The sequence below is a fragment of the Salmo salar genome, chromosome ssa10 (genome assembly GCF_905237065.1).
Source record: "Salmo salar chromosome ssa10, Ssal_v3.1, whole genome shotgun sequence".
Lineage (NCBI taxonomy): Eukaryota > Metazoa > Chordata > Actinopteri > Salmoniformes > Salmonidae > Salmo > Salmo salar.
In genome coordinates, this window is record NC_059451.1 from 32124320 (window position 1) to 32144422 (window position 20103).

At 43.6% G+C, this 20103-nt stretch overlaps 2 protein-coding genes across 5 annotated transcripts in view; one reads left to right on the top strand and one right to left on the bottom strand.

Annotated features, from left to right (window-relative positions):
• The window catches only part of cc2d2a (coiled-coil and C2 domain containing 2A), a 30896-nt gene extending 27241 nt beyond the window's left edge, over positions 1 to 3655 (top strand). For all 4 annotated transcript variants that reach the window (XM_014122893.2, XM_045687644.1, XM_014122892.2 and 1 more), the window contains 2 exons: positions 1328 to 1505; positions 2504 to 3655. In XM_014122893.2, coding sequence (XP_013978368.2) covers positions 1328 to 1505; positions 2504 to 2692 — 367 coding nt within the window. In that variant the 3' untranslated portion in view covers positions 2693 to 3655. The remainder of the gene's footprint in view (positions 1 to 1327; positions 1506 to 2503) is intronic.
• LOC106560246 (F-box/LRR-repeat protein 5-like) lies at positions 3572 to 18510 on the bottom strand. The gene is made up of 11 exons (XM_014122907.2): positions 18324 to 18510; positions 16259 to 16474; positions 13655 to 13750; positions 9255 to 9450; positions 7381 to 7563; positions 7090 to 7215; positions 6772 to 6920; positions 6496 to 6578; positions 5653 to 6384; positions 5362 to 5510; positions 3572 to 4654 (listed from the first exon to the last, which is right to left on the bottom strand). Exons 1-11 carry the CDS (start codon positions 18405 to 18407, stop codon positions 4578 to 4580), a joined length of 2091 nt encoding a protein of 696 aa, XP_013978382.2. The 5' UTR covers positions 18408 to 18510; the 3' UTR covers positions 3572 to 4577.
• Between the last annotated feature and the right edge of the window lie 1593 nt (positions 18511 to 20103).

The window sequence follows — 20103 nt, forward strand, 5'->3', positions numbered from 1 at the left end:
ATCACTCTTCATAACATTCTGGAGTATATGCAAATTGCCATCATACAAACTGAGGCAGCAGACTTTGTGAAAATTAATATTTGTGTCAGTTGTGTCAAAACTTTTGGCCACAACTGTATATAAGGTCCCACAATTGACAGTGCATGTCAGAGCAAAAACCAAGCCATGAGGTCAAAGGAATTGTCCATAGAGCTCCGAAACAGGATTGCGTCGAGGCACAGATCTGGGGAAGGGTATCAAAAAATGTCTGCAGCATTGAAGGTCCCCAAGAACACAGCGGCCTCCATCATTCTTAAATGGAAGAAGTTTGGGACCACCAACACTCTTCCTAGAGCTGGCCGCGCTGCCAAACTGAGCAATCAGGGGAGAAGGGCCTTGGTCAGGGAGCTCTAGAGTTCCTCTGTGGAGATGGGAGAACTTTCCAGAAGGACAACCATCTCTGCAGCACTCCACCAATCAGGCCTTTATGGTAGAGGGGCCAGACTGAAGACACTCCTCAGTAAAAGGCACATGACAACCCGCTTGGAGTTTGCCAAAAGGCACCTAAAGACTCTCAGACCATAGATTCAACTCTTTGGCCTGAATGCCAAGTGTCACGTCTGGATGAAACCTGGCACCATCCCTACGGTGAAGCATGGTGGTGGCAGCATCATACTGTGGGGATGGTTTGCAGCGGCAGGGACTGGGAGACTAGTCAGGATTGAGGGAAAGATGAATGGAGCAAAGTACAGAGAGATGAAAACCTGCTCCAGAGTGCTCAGGACCTCAGACTGGGCCGAAGGTTCACCTTTCAACAGGACAACGACCCTAAGCACACAGCCAAGTGGCTTTGAGACAAGTCTATGAATGTCCTTGAGTTGCCCAGCCAGAGCTCGGACTTGAACCCAATCTAACATCTCTGGAGAAACCTGAAAATTGCTGTGCAGCAACGCTCCCCATCCAACCTGACAGAGCTTGAGAGGATCTGCAGAGAATAATGGGAGGAACTCCCCAAATACAGGTGTGCCAAGCTTGTAGGGTCACACCCAAGAAGACTCAAGGCTATAATTGCTGCCAAAAGTGCTTAATCAAAGTACTGAGTAAAGGGTCTGAATACTTTTGTAAATGTGATATTTCAGTTTTTATTTTTAATAAATTAGCAAAAATTTCTAAAATCTGTTTTTGCATTGTCATTATTGGGTATTGTGTGTGGATTGATGAGGGGGAAAAAAACAATAATACATTTTCGAATAACCTAACAAAATGTAGGGGTCCGAATACTTCCCGAAGGCACTCCATATGCATAGGTTAACACCTCCACTTCTCTTAACATCTCCCTTACCTGTAGGGTTGAGAAGATTCTAAAAGAGAAGATCATGGAATGGCGGCCCCGACACCCGACCCGCTGGAATCGCTACTGCACCTCCACCTTGCGCCACTTCCTGCCAAAGCTGGAGCTGAGTGGAGGGAGGGACGTGGCCGACGAGCACCGTCTAGAGTTACAGAGTCTACTAGGGGACTACAGGGTGAGTCTGGGGCTGGGAGGGACAGGGGAGAGGACAGTCTATTGCTGGGAGGGACAGGGATGAGGACAGTATGGCTGGGAGGGACAGGGGTGAGGACAGTCTATGGCTGGGAGGGACAGGGGAGAGGACAGTCTATTGCTGGGAGGGACAGGGATGAGGACAGTATGGCTGGGAGGGACAGGGGTGAGGACAGTCTATGGCTGGGAGGGACAGGGGAGAGGACAGTCTATGGCTGGGAGGGACAGGGGAGAGGACAGTCTATGGCTGGGAGGGACAGGGGTGAGGACAGTCTATGGCTGGGAGGGACAGGGGTGAGGACAGTCTATGGCTGGGAGGGACAGGGGTGAGGACAGTCTATGGCTGGGAGGGACAGGGGTGAGGACAGACTATGGCTGGGAGGGACAGGGATGAGGACAGTCTATGGCTGGGAGGGACAGGGGAGAGGACAGTCTATGGCTGGGAGGGACAGGGGAGAGGACAGTCTATGGCTGGGAGGGACAGGGGAGAGGACAGTCTATGGCTGGGAGGGACAGGGGTGAGGACAGTCTATGGCTGGGAGGGACAGGGGTGAGGACAGACTGGCTGGGAGGGACAGGGATGAGGACAGACTGGCTGGGAGGGACAGGGATGAGGACAGACTATGGCTGGGAGGGACAGGGGAGAGGACAGTCTATGGCTGGGAGGGACAGGGGAGAGGACAGTCTATGGCTGGGAGGGACAGGGGAGAGGACAGTCTATGGCTGGGAGGGACAGGGGAATGGCTTATGACGTAGTAGTCCTGGCATGGAGAGGTCCATAAAACATCCATTCAGTTCTTCAGATGAAATTATGAGCATTGCCTTTTGATGGTCATGGCACTGACATTTGTTATAATTGGGGGAGTTCTTCAGCCTCCCAGAATGTTAGCTCATGCCATGGAAAGAAACGGTTGATACATGACTGGATTTCCTTGGATGTGGAACAGCCTCACTAACGATCTCTATTTCCTCCTTTAACAGATTTCAGGATTCCCCCTGCATCTTCCATTCTCAGAGGTCCGGCCCATTATTGAGGCAGTCTATAGTACAGGAGTCCACAACGTGGAGGCGTCCAATGTGGAGTTTGCCCTGGCAGTTCATGTCCATGCCTACCCTAACAATGTCCTGTCTGTCTGGGTTTACCTGGCCTCACTCATCCGTACACGATAACTCCATTGCGGAGGTATAGACATGCTTGTTTTTCATAAATGCACTTTACAATATTGTTTACCTGTATGTTTATGAAGAAACGTTTAGAGCACAACTACCTTTTAGACTACAGTACATATACATGCACAGGAATAATTCACTATTAAACTGATTATGGCAGTAGGCTGATTATGCAATAGTCATCTAAACACCTAACTCTGCTTATCTTAATCGGCGTAATGTCAAAATCAAAGCAAGCATACACCGATTAAAACACCTGGTTTTCTGAGATTAGGACATGTAAACACCTTAACTTGCATTCAAGCGGTGTATTTGATCTGCACATGTACCAGCACTGGTAGGCCACACCTTCCTTTTTAGCGCAAGTAAATTCAGAACTAAATGTCTGCGTCTGAGTTTTCGCAAACAAACTTTGTCCAAACTCAAGAATCAAATATACTTACCAAAAATAAAATGGTCGCTGTGGTAGAATGTTTATTTTGATTGCCGATTTTCTGCATTTATCAGCGTGCCTTGGGTAGCCTGATTTTACTTGTCCATGTGAACAGAATTAGTGAAATCATTCATCTTGCAAAGCATGTAAACGTTTTAATCAAACTTATATTAATCTGACTGTCCACAATCACATTGTGTGCATGTAACCATAATCTATTGATTTTTGTATTGTCATTGTCTTGTTTGCATATGAGTGTGATAGCGCTGGATGACACCGAGTTGGGTTCGTTTACCATTCCTATGAAATCACAATTAACTTGTGTGGCTACCAAATCTGACGCTCAGTCTTGTTATGTGCGGTGTAATAAGATTTTATCATAGACTTTAAACAAAATACCACATTTGTTTGAATCCTTTACCGCATACATACTGTATTTCACACACTTTAAATCCAATATACTTTTATTGTTCTGCTTTTGAATTGTACATAACCAATAAAGTCTCATGCAGATTGTTTGAACAAGCAAATAATGGGTCTCCAGAAGTTGTGCTATGTATAAAGACCAGCACTCACAGTGGATCTCAGAGTAGTTGCTATTTCTCAAATCTACTGTATGTCTAGGAGATCATTTTGTGAAGTAACCCTCTGCCCTGGGAGAGCTTATGTGAATTTCAGTGCCCTTAACATTGATTCATTACACAATGACAAAGGGAAAATATTATCACAACAATCCAATGTTTCTAGCCACAAAGGAGAAAGATGAGAAGCATTATGAATGTCATTTGAGAGGTTGAAATTAACATTTGGAATAAGGGTATTACCTGCAGACAAATACCACCACAACTCTATACCTGAAATGCCTGCCCTCATCTGAGGCAATTCTAACAGTGATCTGGCCACCTGTCATCTCTAGAAGTGACATGATCAGTGTTCTCCAGGACTGTGCAGTACCCTCAGATTCTTAAGTCACTGACGTTACACACCATCTGCCACAGTGTGAATCACCACTCCCAACATTGAATTATCTGATGTTTCTAACTTCAATAAATCAACCAATATAGACTTACAGCAATCAGAGATCTAAAACAAGGAAGTAGGAGCAGAGGTGGTGGACCTAGTCAGAAACTACAGGATACCTGGTGTCAACTTCTGTGAAACATGGTTCACTACAGAAACAACAAGTACTTGGTGCTCACGTATAACATCTGCTTTTTTCAAACTCAAATGTAAATGTTAAAGAAACGCTTTCTCAAAATAAGGAATTAGAATTTACATTTGCAGATACTTCATACATCCATATTATTCTAAAGGAGTACTTCCTAAAAACAGATGGAAATGTCATGAGTTTATTTACAAACTATTTTAAGTGACAAAGTATAGAGATTGGTTTATTCCCAGGTGATTAAAGTGCAGATGAGGAACCATGGGGTCGTGGAGCTGGGTCAAAGGTCACTCTCCAGAGCGGCAGCACACCCTGAAGCCACACTGCAGGTTCTGGCAGCCGCTGGCCGTGTCAGCGTGAGGACCTGCAGAGAAACAGAACAGTTAGACCAGTCACTCATACAGTGGGCCAGTTACTGCTGTCCTTGAGGGGTCTCACACTTGCCAAGATAATCAGCGATCAAGCCGTTGACGTCTACCCTGGTGGGTATGTGTATCCTTCAAACAGCAAACATAACATCAGTTTTGTTGTTCACCAATGTCAAAGCTTGCTAATAAGAGCTGCCCTCTTCCGATTGACTGTTGCACGATGTGGAGTCTACCAGTCATTTTCTATGAAATAAGGAGCTAGGTCGGTGATTTATCTCGCCTAGTGTGAGTCCCCAGTAATGTGGACATATCTATTGCCAAGTTGGACTTCTGTCCACACTCTTGGTTCAGAAACAATGTTAAACGGTTTACACTAATACTATGGTGTTAAGCATTAAGTTGTGGTAGTGTACACTGAATGCGTTTCTCAGACTACCTTAAAGCCCACTTACCTTCCACCTCATAAGATCAGCAGGGCTGTTACATAATGGAACTTACACTGGGAAACGAGCTGTACAGGTGAGGTGAGGTGAGGAACATTCAACATTCATTCATCATAACATTCATACACCATATGATACATAATGCTCTTCCTACACATTTGTGCAACATTCAAGTGTATAACATTGCATCACTGGTTCTGTTTTATGAGAGGTTATTTTCCCCTAATGTTGTAAACTAATGAGTGATGCGTGTACATTACCGTTGATGTTGTCGCAGTAGTAGAAGTGTTCATCATTGAGGGCAGGACAGGCTGACACCAGCTCCTGTAGCCCCACCTCAGTGATGAGGAGACATCCAGACAGGTTCAGATGCTCCAGGAGAGGAAGCCCTCCACGCTGAGACAGTGCCCTGAAACACACGCATATATTTAATGTCCATAATACACACACTCATTCCCTACTCAAAATCTATAAACACACATACAACTGTAGGTTAAAGCAATGTTTACATAGGTGGAATACATAATACGGAGGAGTCATAAGCAGTTTACCTCAAGCCCAGGTCTGTGACCTGATAGCATCCAGACAGGCTGAGGAACCTTAGTGAGCGCCGACCGTCTGACGGATCAGTTCTGTTGTCACACTCCAGGCACAACTGGCCCCCAGAGGAGCATTTAGTCCGAAACTCCGCCCCTGCACTGCCCCTGGTGGTGTAAGACTCATACTGCAGCCCTCCTAAAGTCCTCAGGGCTGTCTCACCAGTGCAGCAGGTTGAATGGCCACAGCCGGCCTCCCCAAGCCCATACTGCTGCTGCCAGTAGGAGGTGCTAAAGCCAGTCCTGAAGCCCCCCCTCCTCCTCCTACAGCAACACGACAACCCCCCTGGCTGAGTCTCCACAAAGCCCCGCACCTCAGGGGTAGACACTCCCCTGCCACGGTTCCACTCCGCAGCGTCCTCGATGTCAGCCAGCTCCGAGGCGTCCAGGACCCAGACCCTGGTGGGACTGCAGGGGGCACTGCCCAGTTTCCCTGGCCACTGTTTGAAGATCAGGACCTGCCGGCTGTGCCCAGTCGGACGGAGGCTGCGCTTGTCCAGCAGACTGATGGGAGAAGGAGGGCTCTTCAGAAGCTTGGCTCGTCGGTCAGAGCGTTTCTCAGAGCAGGTGGGAGATGCCAGGTCCCCAAGACCCAGGGACAGCTTCTTCAGTGTGCGGTCAGTGAGCTTCTCACAGCCTGAAAGGTCCAGGTGCTCCAGAGAGAGACATGCCCACAGAGATGACCAACTGACAGACAGAAGACAAAAAAAACTAATTAGAAAAGACAGACAAAATTATTTTAATAGTACATTACACCATGTAGCGTTCATCCTAATTGGTGTGGCACGGATGACATACCTGTCAAAGGCGGAGTCTGTGACATCAGTCTGAGTGAGGTCCAGGTGGGTGAGATTAGGACAGAGACTGAGGATCTGACGCACCTGCAGCAGACACCCATATACATACAGATCATTAACCTACACTCTGCCATGTATAATCTATTCAGTCTCAAACATCCTTCATTCATATGCACACACCAGTGTTTCATTAGTTAGAGTAGTGGAAGATTTGTATTAGCAGGCTCTGCTTTATTGATGTTCTAGGCATATGATCATGAATATTCCTGGTCCATACCATCTTACTGGAGACCGTAGAGCTGTAGGCCAGAACGATGGACCTGACAGAGGAACCCACAGCTGGCAGAAGGTTCTGGATCATTCCATTCAGTAGCTTCTTCTCCCTCTGAGCAGCACTTATAGCCAAGGAGTCTTCACAAGATGCATCTAGACAAGGGAGAATGTGGATAGAAAAGAGGGCCATTTTCTGGATGTCGTATCCAAACAGTTCACCCAAATCTGTAAACACATCTGTGTCACTTCAATCAAGCTATGCATTCTCTTGATCATATCAGATGTACTCCTGACAAATACATTAGACTGACTGGTAACTCACCAGACTCATCCACATCTGCGTCCTCATCCCACTCCTGGTAGGCCTTGCCCTCATCCTGCAGACTTTTCACCCACTCCTCATCCGGCTCCTGGTTTACATCATCTGGGGGACCGCGATAGTAATCCCCTGGGAAACAGACACAGAAGGCAGACACTCAAAATACAAACTCAGCAACTGTTTTCTTAATGAGAAAGGCAAGTGTCAAAGGATTGTATTGGTATGGCAGTTTTTCCAGTGTTGACTGCTTCCCCATTGGCGGTGATAAAAGTATAAAAAGGTTGATCTTTGTACCTCTGGCCCAGCGTACAGGGTAGAGGTGTCTCCACAGAGAGCCGGTCTTGGCCAGGTCAGACCAGGCAGAGCACACCTGGCCACAGTGACACAGGTCCTCAGGGCCCAGATAGCGGAACAGACACAGCAGGATCTCTGTGGGCAGCTGGGAGATGTGGGTGGAGCACAGCTCTTTCTCCAATTCTGAGGAATGATGATAAGCAGAGTTTTATAGTGTTCATACTGAAGTCAAGTACAGTTCTTATAAAGAGTTTAGAAGTGACATGCTTCTCTACAGTTTACGGTAAATCTAGACATCCAAGAATCATTGTTAGACCGCAGCAAACTTTTACAGTGGGAAATGAAGCAGAAGCATTGTGATTCTGCTGTCTGTAAAAATGTTTTTGGTAAGGGTTAGAGCCACGCCTCAAAGGAACATTTGGTTATGGGAAATTTGTGGTCAGTATTAATTTCCTAAACAAGTACTGACCACATACTCCAATTCAGCATAGTTATGAGGAAGTTGGAATGTGTGTTCTTGAAAGATATTAGGTAAAAGGATTGTGTAGGGAAACATAGTACCGTAATTTCCGGACTATTAAGCGCACCTGAATATAAGCCACACCCACTGAATTTATTTTTATTTTTTAAATTTTGAACATAAATAAGCCGCACATGTCTATAAGCCGCAGGTGCCTACCGGTACATTGAAACAAATGAACTTTACACAGGCTTTAACGAAGCACAGTTTGTAACAAAAATAAATAGGCTTTAACGAAACACGGCTTGTAACAAAAATAAATAGGCTTTAACGAAACACGGCTTGTAACAAAAATAAATAGGCTTTAACGAAACACGGCTTGTAACAAAAATAAATAGGCTTTAACGAAGCACAGCTTGTAACAAAAATAAATAGGCTTTAACGAAGCACAGCTTGTAACAAAAATAAATAGGCTTTAACGAAACACGGCTTGTAACAAAAATAAATAGGCTTTAACGAAGCACGGCTTGTAACAAAAATAAATAGGCTTTAACGAAACACGGCTTGTAACAAAAATAAATAGGCTTTAACGAAACACGGCTTGAAACAAAAATAAATAGGCTTTAACGGCAAGCACCGCCTTGTAACAAAAATAAATAGGCTTTAACGAAACACGGCTTGTAAAAAAAATAAATAGGCTTTAACGAAACACGGCTTGTAACAAAAAATAAATAGGCTTTAACGAAACACGGCTTGTAACAAAAATAAATAGGCTATAACGAAGCACGGCTTGTAACAAAAATAAATAGGCTTTAACGAAACACGGCTTGTAACAAAAATAAATAGGCTTTAACGAAACACGGCTTGTAACAAAAAATTAGCAGTAAGCTTTAGTTGTCTTTTTGCACTGAGTCAATTCCTCACACTGCTGTTTCCAACGTCTTATCCGACTCATTAAGACCAAGCTCCCGTGCAGTAGCTCTATTTCCTTTTCCAACAGCCAGATCAATCGCCTTCAACTTGAAAGCTGCATCATATGCATTTCTCCGTGTCTTTGCCATGATGAGGGTGACAAAATGACTACCGTAATCAGAATGATGGGAAGTTTGAGAGCGCTCGATTTAATCTAAACAGTAAACAAAAAAGTTGTTTGACCTTAACCCGTTCGGCAATTTCATTGGTCTAATGAAAGCTTCATGCCGGCAAAAAACTGAGCACGTCACAGAATGTGTTTTTTTGGAGAAAAGAAAATTAAAAGCGGGAAAAATCCATATATTAGCCGCGTCATTGTTTAAGCCGCGAAGGTTCAAAGCGTGGGAAAAAAGTTGCGGCTTATAGTCGGGAATTTACGGTACACATCTTGGTGATATCTACCCTATCTAAGAAAGATAATGAAGGGGTCTGTCTGACTCACCATCATCAGTCTTCTCATGGTCAGCATACTTGAAGGCCTTGTGCAGCTCCTCTGCCTGGCTCCACAGACTGAGCCCCTTCAGCACCTCTGCTGCACAGTCCCATCGCTGCTGGCTACTGTGCTGCGCTATCACCTGCTTCTTGATGTCTTTCAGCTCCTCATAAGTGAAGTACTGCATCAACATGGGCTGGAACACCTGGATATACACATTCATTTACATTACACACAAACACAGACAAAGCAATGCATTACTATAGAACATACAGAAAGACCCACAGTTCTGAACATGTTATACTTGCTGGTAGGGCTGTGGCGGGCGTAAACATTTCTTCAGACAGTTATTGCCATGCAAATAAACTACCGGTTTCACGGTAATTTACTGTTAATTAACAAACACGTTTCGCATCTCCAGGCCTCCACGAATACAAGCTGCATACAAGCCGCTGATGCGTGCCTTTGGAAAATCGATAAAAAAGTCTAATAAATCAATTTACACTGGACAAAAATAAACACAATATGTAACAAAAAAACTATTTTACTGAGTTACAGTTCATATAAAGGAAACCAGTAAATTGAAATAGACAATTTAGGTCTTAATCTATAATTTCACGACTGGGAATACAGATAATCATCGGTTGGTCAAAGATACCGTAAAGAAAAAGGTACAGGCATGGATCAGAAAACCAGTCAGTATCTGGTGTGACTACAATTTGCCTCATGCAGGTGACATGTCCTTCGCATAGAGTTGATCAGGCTGTTGATAGTGGCCTGTGGAATGTTGTCCCACTCCACTTCAATGGCTGTGCAAAATTGCTGGATATTGGCGGGACCTGAAACACGCTGTCGTACACACTGATCCAGAGCATCCCAAACATGCTCAACGGGTGACATGCCTGGTGAGTATGCAGGCCATGAAAGAACTGGGACATTTAGATCCTTGCGACAAGGGGCCGAGCATTATCATGCTGAAACATGATGGCGGAGGATGAATGGCATGACAATGGGCCTCAGGATCTCATCACGGTATCTCTGTACATTCAAAATGCCATTGATAAAATGCAATTGTGTTCATTGTCCGTAGCTTATGTCTGCCCATACCATAACCCCACCATGAGGCACTCTGTTCACAACATTGACAGCAGCAAACCACTCGCCCACACGATGCCACTGCCATCTGCCCGGTGCAGTTGAAACCGGGATTCATCCGTGAAGAGCACACTTCTCCAGCGTGCCAGTGGCCATCCAAGATGAGCACTTGCCCACATTAAGTCAGTTATGACACCGAACTGCAGTCAGGTTAAAACCTTGGTGAGGACGACAAGCACGCAAATGAGCTCACCTGAGACAGTTTGACAGTTTGTGCAGAAATTATTCAGTTGTGCAAACCCACAGTTTCATCATAAGCCAGATGTGAAGGTCTTGGACTGGCATGGTTACACGTCGTCCGAGGTTGAGGTCAGTTAGACGTATTGCCCAATTCTCTAAAACAATGTTCGTGGCGGCTTATGGTAGAGAATTGAACATTTAATTCTCTGGCAACAGATCTGGTAGACATTCCTGCAGTCGGCATGCCAATTGCATACTCCCTCAAAACTTGAGACACCCGTGGCATTGTGTTGTGTGACAAAACCGCACATTTGTCCCTAGCACAAGGTGCACCTCTGTAATGATCATGCCGTTTAATAAGCTTCTTGATATGCCACACCTGTCAGGTGGATGGATTATCTTGGCAAAGGTTAAATGCTCACTAACAGGGATGTAAACAAATATGTGGCAAACATTTGAGAGACATAAGCTTCATGTGCGTACAAGAAAAAAAAACGAGGCTCATGAAAGATGGGACCAGCTTATGTTGCGTTTAAGTTTTTGTTCAGTATAATATACACCATATTTTAGTCAGGTCTAAAGAAACATTTTCTTCATATCATAATTTATTTCAGAAGAACAGAATGAGTTGGCCTACTGTATGTTATCTGGCTATGATCCATGCCATAAGCTTGTTCATTTAGCTGACAAGATATGCTTATAAATCCCATGCCATTATTTTATATGATTTTATAATAAGAAGAATATAATTGAACTTAGCAGAATAAAATAGAAATTATATTTTTCCCATTCCGGAGCGAGTGAAGTGGCCATGCGGAGCGTAAAAGTGATCATTTAGAGTTACTTGGCAACTTTAGTTGGGAATGATACAAACCTTAGAATGTCTTAGAAATCAAAACATATATGGCCTGCATGACGTGACTATAAGCTATTGATGATTTGAGAAAGCTTGCACTGTATTACTTAGAATGTATTTAGTGTTGTTTACACTGTTCCAAACAGGCAGAGAAATAATATTGTAATCTAACAGCACCTGTTTGTCACATAATACTCACTAAGTCAAATGTCTTCCACAGATCTGACATCCCCTTTCCCTCCTGAGCAACCAGTAAACATCAGTTTGGAGTTTATTTTTCACATCCTCCACATCCACTTTGCTGTCGACATTACAGTGTTTGGAGTTTGTTATAACCAATTTATTGATGTGATTATGATAGGCTATAGGCCCTATTGGTCACATGCATGCGATGAATACATGTTTCACGTAAAGAAAGCTAGGGTTGAGGGAAAAGGGATTTCGGTAACAGAACTTTTCAGTCAGAAACAAGTAAAAAACTAAATGGCTGAAGTGATGTTGCAGCTTCAGCACAATAAACACTTGCTGTGACGTGGTGCCTTTTCGCTGCAGTAGGGACGACAGTCACACAGGCACTCGCTGCCATTTCTTTTAACACAGTGTGATTGAGCTCCCGATTAATTTTGTGTGTCTTAATTATCTAACCAAACAGTGTGCTTAAAGCATCAGACAAGCTCAGTGCATGTGTAGGTGATTTTATTCAAACACATAGGGTGTGTCTATATATGAAAAAATACATTTCAACATTTCAACCAATCGATTGGTCTAAAGCACAGGACGACTCTCGGTCGACCAAGATTTTGTTTCGTCGGGGACAGCCCTGTTAAGAACACATTTCACTCCACACGTCAACCACTGTTTGTGCACCGCCCTATGGGACTCCCGATCACAGCCGGTTGTGACACAGCCCAGGATCAAACCTGGGTCTGTAGTGACGCCTCTAGCACGGCGATGCAGTGCTGTACACAGCTGCGCCACTCGGGAGGCCCTGACAGGTAATATTCCACCCAAACTCTGTATGCCATGGGCTCTCCAACCCTGTTCCTGCAGCTACCCAGTGCTTAATTTAGGAAACCAAGTGAAATCTGTTCGGAAATATCAATAGTAAAATGTTTTCGCAACAAAACATATTTCATCAAACTCTTGACAGCCCCTCTGCGAGCTCAAGAAAGGAATAAAGGAGAGAGCGGAGATGGAAACGCACGGTGGTCAAATTCTGCATAGCTAACGGTAATGTGTCACCCGATTAATTATAAAAAGTCCTATTACTAGGCTATTCAAAAATCTAATTCACTATAATTGTAGGCTAACTTTAAGTCACCCTGCACAATCAAAGAACCAACAGCATTGCCTAGGGCTATACGTTCTCTACCTGAATCGTGGACAGAGATTTGGGAGCATAGCATAAGGTAACCAGTCCATCCAGTATGCATAATAATCCAGTCCACAGATTTGTTTAATTTTGTAGTATAGGCTAGACCAATTATGTGCCAAAGGCATCTTTTCTGATTTATGTTTCTATGCAATGCGTAATAGGCGGTAGGTTATGTATTGTATAACGGCACAATCATAACTTTAATTCAGTTTTTTTTCAGGCTTGGGCTCAAAAGCCTACACAAACTCTAATATGCTTATGGTTGTCTTGAATGAATCATCATCTTAGAAAGCGCTGTCCATTTCGTTGTGTTAGGCTTTGAAACAACATCCACAATGACCATGTTTTACACTCAGTTTACACTCAAATGCTGATCTGATACTCAAGTAGTCTAAAGAAGGCCAGTTTTATTGCTGCTTTAATCAGGACAACAGTTTTCAGCTGTGCTAACATAATTGCAAAAGGGTTTTATAATGATCAATTCGCCTTTTAAAATGATCAACTTGGATTAGCTAACAACGTGCCATTGGAACACAGGAGTGATGGTTGCTGATAATGGGCCTCTGTACACCTATGTAGATATTCCATAAAAAATCAGCTACAATATTTCCAGCTACAATAGTCATTTACAACATTAACAATGTCTACACTGTATTTCTGATCAAGTTGATGTTATTTTAATGGACAAAAAAATAATAATTTTCTTTCAAAAACAAAGACATTTCTAAGTGACCCCAAACTTTTGAACAGTAGTGTAACAAACATGTATTAATACTGTACACAGAAAGTCCTACATCAGAATACCCTACAATTTATTATTACTTGTAGATTATTAAATCATACCTCTTCCTCCTCCTTCATATGGGGTAAGAAGTCCTGTGTGAATGCCTCAAGTCTTTCCTTCAGCTGCTGGGCATAGTTGAGCTGCTCATTCTCACTCTGCAAATATATCAAACATCACACACAAACAACTGCCTGTCATTCACTCCCCTTAAGATTGCCAGCAATCCTCCGCTTCTACCAAATCAATACTGTCAAACATACAAGAGTCAACAGACCAGTAAAACACTCAAATACTTTCCCTTGAAGGATAAGAAAATAAACATGTTTGAGGCTAAACGTCAAATACCCTCGATTTAACTGAGCAATGTTTTCCTCCACTTCATGCATTTCATCAACAAATCTGTAGTCTCTAAACCAAAAAGCGCTCTAATAGCATTTACAAAAAATGTAACAAAGTCTTGTTTATGAGGTTTAATTAAAACATTCTTTCCTCTCCTAGTTGAAGACTAAGTCCAGATTGAAAAATTCTGCCCAAACAGTGGAATTTTCCTTTGTTTTTTAGTAAACTGGGACTGGGACAGACTCGGGTTCTCCCCAGGATATTTTAACAAGGTGGTGCTGCTGAGGAACACCTGCAACTGCCATTTCCTGCAATCTAGAGCAAAAGAAATGCAGGTCACAGGAACAATTCTGCGCCATTATCCAAATGGAACCAAAAGCTTTTGAATTAGGCTACCTCTCTAAAAACATATTTTTCTATCTATAAACAACGTCCACAGGCCCATTTAATGCATGTTCTGCTTGGTGCTCTCTACAAGCTACAAAATAAAGTACCTCCTAAACACCAAACATATTTATCATAATTGTATACAAGCAACATAATGCCAAGAACTCAAGACCTCTCAATTATGTTATTTCTGTTCAAAATGCATGCATCTACCATAAAATTGATAACCATTTCTATTTTCTGAATTGAGGCATATTGTTCAATTGTGTGTTGCGTTTAGAAAGGTCAGTTTCACTAAAGTAAAAGTGTTTAAAAAGTTAACAGGAAACCAAGACCTTCCTTAACCAGACTGTTGTCATTGTAGTATATGGGCCTGCTCCTACCCATCTTTCCGATTTGGTCCTGCCGTACATACCTACACGTATACTATGGTCACAAGACGCAGGCCTCCTTATTGTCCCTAGAATTTCTAAGCAAACAGCTGGAGGCAGGGCTTTCTCCTATAGAGCTCCATTTTTATGGAATGGTCTGCCTACCCATGTGAGAGACACAGACTCGGTCTCAACATTTAAGTCTTTATTGAAGACTTATCTCTTCAGTAGGTCCTATGATTGAGCGTAGTCTGGCCCAGGAGTGTGAAGGTGAACGGAAAGGCACTGAAGCAACGAACCGCCCTTGCTGTCTCTGCCTGGCCGGTTCCCCTCTCTCCACTGGGATTCTCTGCCTCTAACCCTATTACAGGGGCTGAGTCACTGGCTTACTGGTGTTCTTCCATGCCGTCCATGGGAGGGGTGCGTCACTTGAGTGGGTTGAGTCACTGACGTGATCTTCCTGTCTGGGTTGGCACGCCCCCTTGGGTTGTGCCGTGGCGGAGATCTTTGTGGGCTATACTCGGCCTTGTCAGGATGGTAAGTTGGTGGTTGAAGATATCCCTCTAGTGGTGTGGGGGCTGTGCTTTGGCAAAGTGGGTGGGGTTATACCCTGCCTGTTTGGCCCTGTCCGGGGGTATCGTCGGACACAGTGTCTGCTGACCCCTCCTGTCTCAGCCTCCAGTATTTATGCTGCAGTAGTTTGTGTGTCGGGGGGCTAAGGTCAGTCTGTTATATCTGGAGTATTTCTCCTGACTTATCCGGTGTCCTGTGTGAATTTAAGTATGCTCTCTCTCATTCTTTCCTTCTTTCTCTCGGAGGACCTGAGCCCTAGGACCATGCCTCAGGACTACCTGGCCTGATGACACCTTGCTGTCCCCAGTCCACCTGGCCGTGCTGCTGCTCCAGTTTAAACTGTTCTGCCTGTGGCTATGGAACCGTGACCTGTTCACCGGACGTGCTACCTGTCCCAGACCTGCTGTTTTCAACTCTCTAGAGACAGCAGGAGCGGTAGAGATACTCTCAACGATCGGCTATGAAAAGCCAACTGACATTTACTCCTGAGGTGCTGACCTGTTGCAGCCTCGACAACTACTGTGATTATTATTATTTGACCCTGCTGGTCATCTATGAACATTTGAACATCTTGGCCATGTTCTGTTATAATTTCCACCCAGCACAGCCAGAAAAGGACTGACCACCCCTCATAGCCTGGTTCCTCTAGGTTTCTTCCTAGGTTCCTGTCTTTCTAGGGAGTTTTTCCTAGCCACCATGCTTCTACACCTGCATTGCTTGCTGTTTGGGGTTTTAGGCTGGGTTTCTGTACAGCACTTTGAGATATCAGCTGATGTAAGAAGGGCTTTATAAATACATTTGATTTGAGTAGTAATATCACATGCCTGTCTGTAGGCTGAATCACTACAGTGATAGTCTACCATTTCATAAAAAGCACGACTCAGTGGTACACAACACAAAGCCTCAAGGAAAACAGGGATTATTTGAGAGCCTTTTTCATAAATGTCATTATGTTAGTGGCAGTGCTTCTGCTGATATCATTAGTGGAGTCACCTTAACGCTTCTCAGCCCTTTCTCAAACAGGGACAACATCTCTGAGAGCTTGTTGTCGGAGTGTACATTATACACATTGCAGCTGCGCTGCTGCAACAGGCCGATGATGTACTCATTCTCAATCTGTTCATGCATCTTGAACTCCTTGAAGGTAGCACACAGCGACTGAAGAAATGAGCGGAAGTCATTGTTGTTGGAGAAGTTGGTCTGTGACAGCTGTGGTAGAATGGAGAGAAATAACATGTCAAAGTTACTCAGATAACAAAAGTATATAGCTGTGTGTTGCTAATTAACAAAGTGTGTGTACTGTAATAATAATTTAGTGGGTGCTTATATTTGTCCTATTTAATATATATACACAAGTGTGTATAAATGCTCGTGTGTGAATTGGATGGTTTTTTTTGCATATCCCAACTCCCCTTGAGACACCTTCAGCCAGGGTCTGCCATTATCAACGGCGACCCTGGAGCAATTAGATTTAAGTGCCTTGCTCAAGGGTACAGTGAGATTTTTACCTTGTCTCAGGGATTCGAACTAGTGACCTTTCGGTTACTGCCCAACATTCTAACCACTAGGCAACCTACCACCTTTGTGTGTAATTGTGTGTGTGTGTGTATGTGTGTGTGTGTAAACTACAATAAATGCATCTTGCAGACCTGAACACATAAGCAACATAATTGTGGACATGCCTGTATCAGAGGAACTTGCCTAAAACAAGCCTCATAAATGGAGGAAAGGTTGTGAGGAAGGATCGTTGTTCACCAATTTCATTGTGTTTTGCTCATGCCAAGTTATGTGACATTAGGTAAAAGCTTGGGGGAAAATATAGTTAGCCACTGTACTGCGTAGTAGCTGGCTAGCAGGGTTGTTATATACGCCAATTGCTATATACACTAGATGACTAACAGGGGCCGCTGTTTTGAAGCGCCACACCTCCATTTTGGCACTCCCCCACCAGTGTAATTTTTTATAAAGCTATAGAAGTGCATTTATTAACGTCTACAGTTGTTGTCACATGTATTATATTACAGATGCATACTTTTTAATAAATACTAAATAAATAATTATGTGAGCTAAATATGAGCAAATATATCCAAACATTTTCCCTAAAGTATAATTTTTTGGAAATGTATGTTACTGTACCCACTATAAACAAAATACATGTAATTTCACCCTTGAAACATTTAATTGAAATACTGTAGAATTCCATTCATTCCTATGGACTGCTCCTTCTGGGAGTGCCAATATGGCCGACGGTGGCGTCAAAGCCTATCACTTGCCAACACATAGAATCAACAATCCAGGGTTTTTATACATCACTGGGAGTAACATGTAATCACAAACAAACGAACTATAATCAGTTACATTAGCAGCAAAAATACTGTAATCAAATTAGATACTTTGAAAAACGAAATAAGTACTTAATAGATTACTTTTAAAAATCCAGAAAGGATGTGTGAGAAAAAAATACATTATGACACCTTTATGTTGACATTCAATTCACCATTGAAAAAAAGCGCAAATATATGTTTGTTCCACCTGAGCGAGTCTCACCACAGTCCAGACTAAATGCGTTTGATTGATCATTTTAGTCTTCTAATGCCTCTTACGGGGAAAGTAAATCATATTAAATTACTGAGTTTGGGTATTCCAAAAATGACGTTACTGGTTACAATTTTGGACAGGTAACTAACGTTGGTAGCCAACTGTAACAGATTACACTAGAAGGTAATCACCAACCCTGCTAGCACAACGTGTTGCATAACAACAACGTGACTCGCAAACTTCAGACTGGTTAATCCATGTAACTAACTAGCTAGAACTGTTTGCTATCCAAGTTGGCTAAAGTATCATGTCATTAAAGTTGCTAGCCTGCTAACATGCTAGTTGAGACATTTCCCAAATAACGTTAGTTAGTTAGCCAGCGACGGACATAAAAACTATGCCAAAAACACAACACCCATTTCTCAGACTAGCTAGCTAACCACTGCGTAGCAAATGTCAGGCAGCATGCTAGCTACATAGCGTACGTTATTTGGGCAAATTCATATTTCTTTATACAGACCTTCTCACAGTAAAGTCCCACCAACTGTTTCATTCGCCAGTGTGGGCCAGTGAAAACATCCACCTCGTCGGGAAAAGGAGCCATCTTCACTCCATAGAAACTAATCAGCACTGACTGAGTTGCTTCTTGTGTCGCGTATTAGATGCTAACTGGTTAGCTTAGCATTGGGGAAGTCATAATGGGCATGCGCACTCCTGTTTCTCCACGCACCAGACAGCGGGCGTCACAGACACCGGGAATATTTAACTTCAGTTGATCCTCCTCAACACTTAACGCCACTACAGTTACAGTTTTCGGAAAGTATTTAGACCTCTTCACCTTTTCCACATATTGTTACATTACTGCCTTATACTAAAATAGATATTTTTTACATGGTGCAAATGTATTAAAAATAAAAAACTGAAATACCTTATTTACATAAGTATTCAGACACTTTGCTATGAGACTCGAAATTGAGCTCAGGTGCAGCCTGTTTACATTGATCATCCTTGAGATGATTCTACAACTTTGGAGTCCACTTGTTGTAAATTCAATTGATTGGACATGATTTGGAAAGGCACACACCTGTCTATATAAGGTCCCAAAAACCAAGCCATGAGGTAGAAGGAATTGTCAGTAGAGCTCTGAGACAGGACTGTGTTGAGGCACAGATCTGGGGAAAGGAAACCAAAAAATGTCTGCACCATTGAAGATACCCAAGAACTCAGTGGCCTCCTAAATGGAAGAAGTTTGGAACCACCGAGACTCTACCTAGAGCCGGCCGCCTGGCCAAACTGAGCAATTGGGGTAGAAGGTCCTTGGTCAGGGAGGTGACCAAGAACCCGATGCTCACTCTGACAGAGCTCTAGAGTTTGTTTGTGGAAATGGGAGATCCTTCGGGACTTTATGGTAGAGTGGCCAGACGGAAGCCCCTCCTCAGTAAAAGGCACATGACAGCCCGCTTGGAGTTTGCCAAAAGGCACATAAAGAACCCTCGAACCATGAGAAACAAGATTCTCTGGTCTGATGAAACAAAGATTGAACTCTTTGGCCTGAATGCCAAGCACCACGTTTGGAGGAAACCAGGCACCGCTCATCACCTGACTATGGGGATGTTTTTCAGCAGCAGGGACTGGGAGACTAGTCAAGATTGAGGGAAAGATGAACGGAGCAAAGTACAGAGAGCTCCATTATGAAAACCTGCTCCAGAGTGCTCAGGACCTCAGACTGGGGCGAAGGTTCACCTTGCAACAGTACAACGACCCTAAGCACACAGCCAAGACAACGTAGAAGTGGCTTCGGGACAAGTCTCTGAATGTCCTTGATTGGCCCAGCCAGAGCCTGGACTTGAACCCAATCTAACATCTCTGGAGAGACCTGAAAATAGCTGTGCAGTGACGCTCCCCATCCAACCTGACAGAGCTTGAGCGGATTTGCAGAGAAGAATGGGAGAAATTCCCAAAATACAGGCGTACCAAGCTTGTAGCATCATACCCAAGTAAACTTGAGGCTCTAATCGCTGCTAAAGGTGCTTCAAAAAAGTACTGAGTAAAGGGTCTGAAAATCTGGGTCCCCAGATCCTGAAAAAGTTCTACAGCTGCATCATCGAGAGCATCGTGGCCCGTTGCATCACCGACTGGTATGGCAACTGCTCGGCATCCGACCGTAAGGTGCTACAGAGGGTAGTGCGTACGGCCCAATACATCACTGGGGCCAAGCTTCCTGCCATCCAGGACCTCTATATACTAGGTGGTGTCAGAGGAAGGCCCATAAAATTATCTAAGACTCCAGTCACCCATGT

Bases quoted from the DNA above. Each gene is read 5' to 3' on its own strand.
- LOC106560246 (XM_014122907.2), bottom strand. From the start codon at position 18,407: ATGGCTCCTTTTCCCGACGAGGTGGATGTTTTCACTGGCCCACACTGG. The intron at 7,564-9,254 runs GTGAGTCAGACA...ATCATTCCTCAG, and splicing joins CCATGAGAAGACTGATGATG to AATTGGAGAAAGAGCTGTGC. The intron at 5,511-5,652 runs GTAAACTGCTTA...CGTGTGTTTCAG, and splicing joins GTCACAGACCTGGGCTTGAG to GGCACTGTCTCAGCGTGGAG.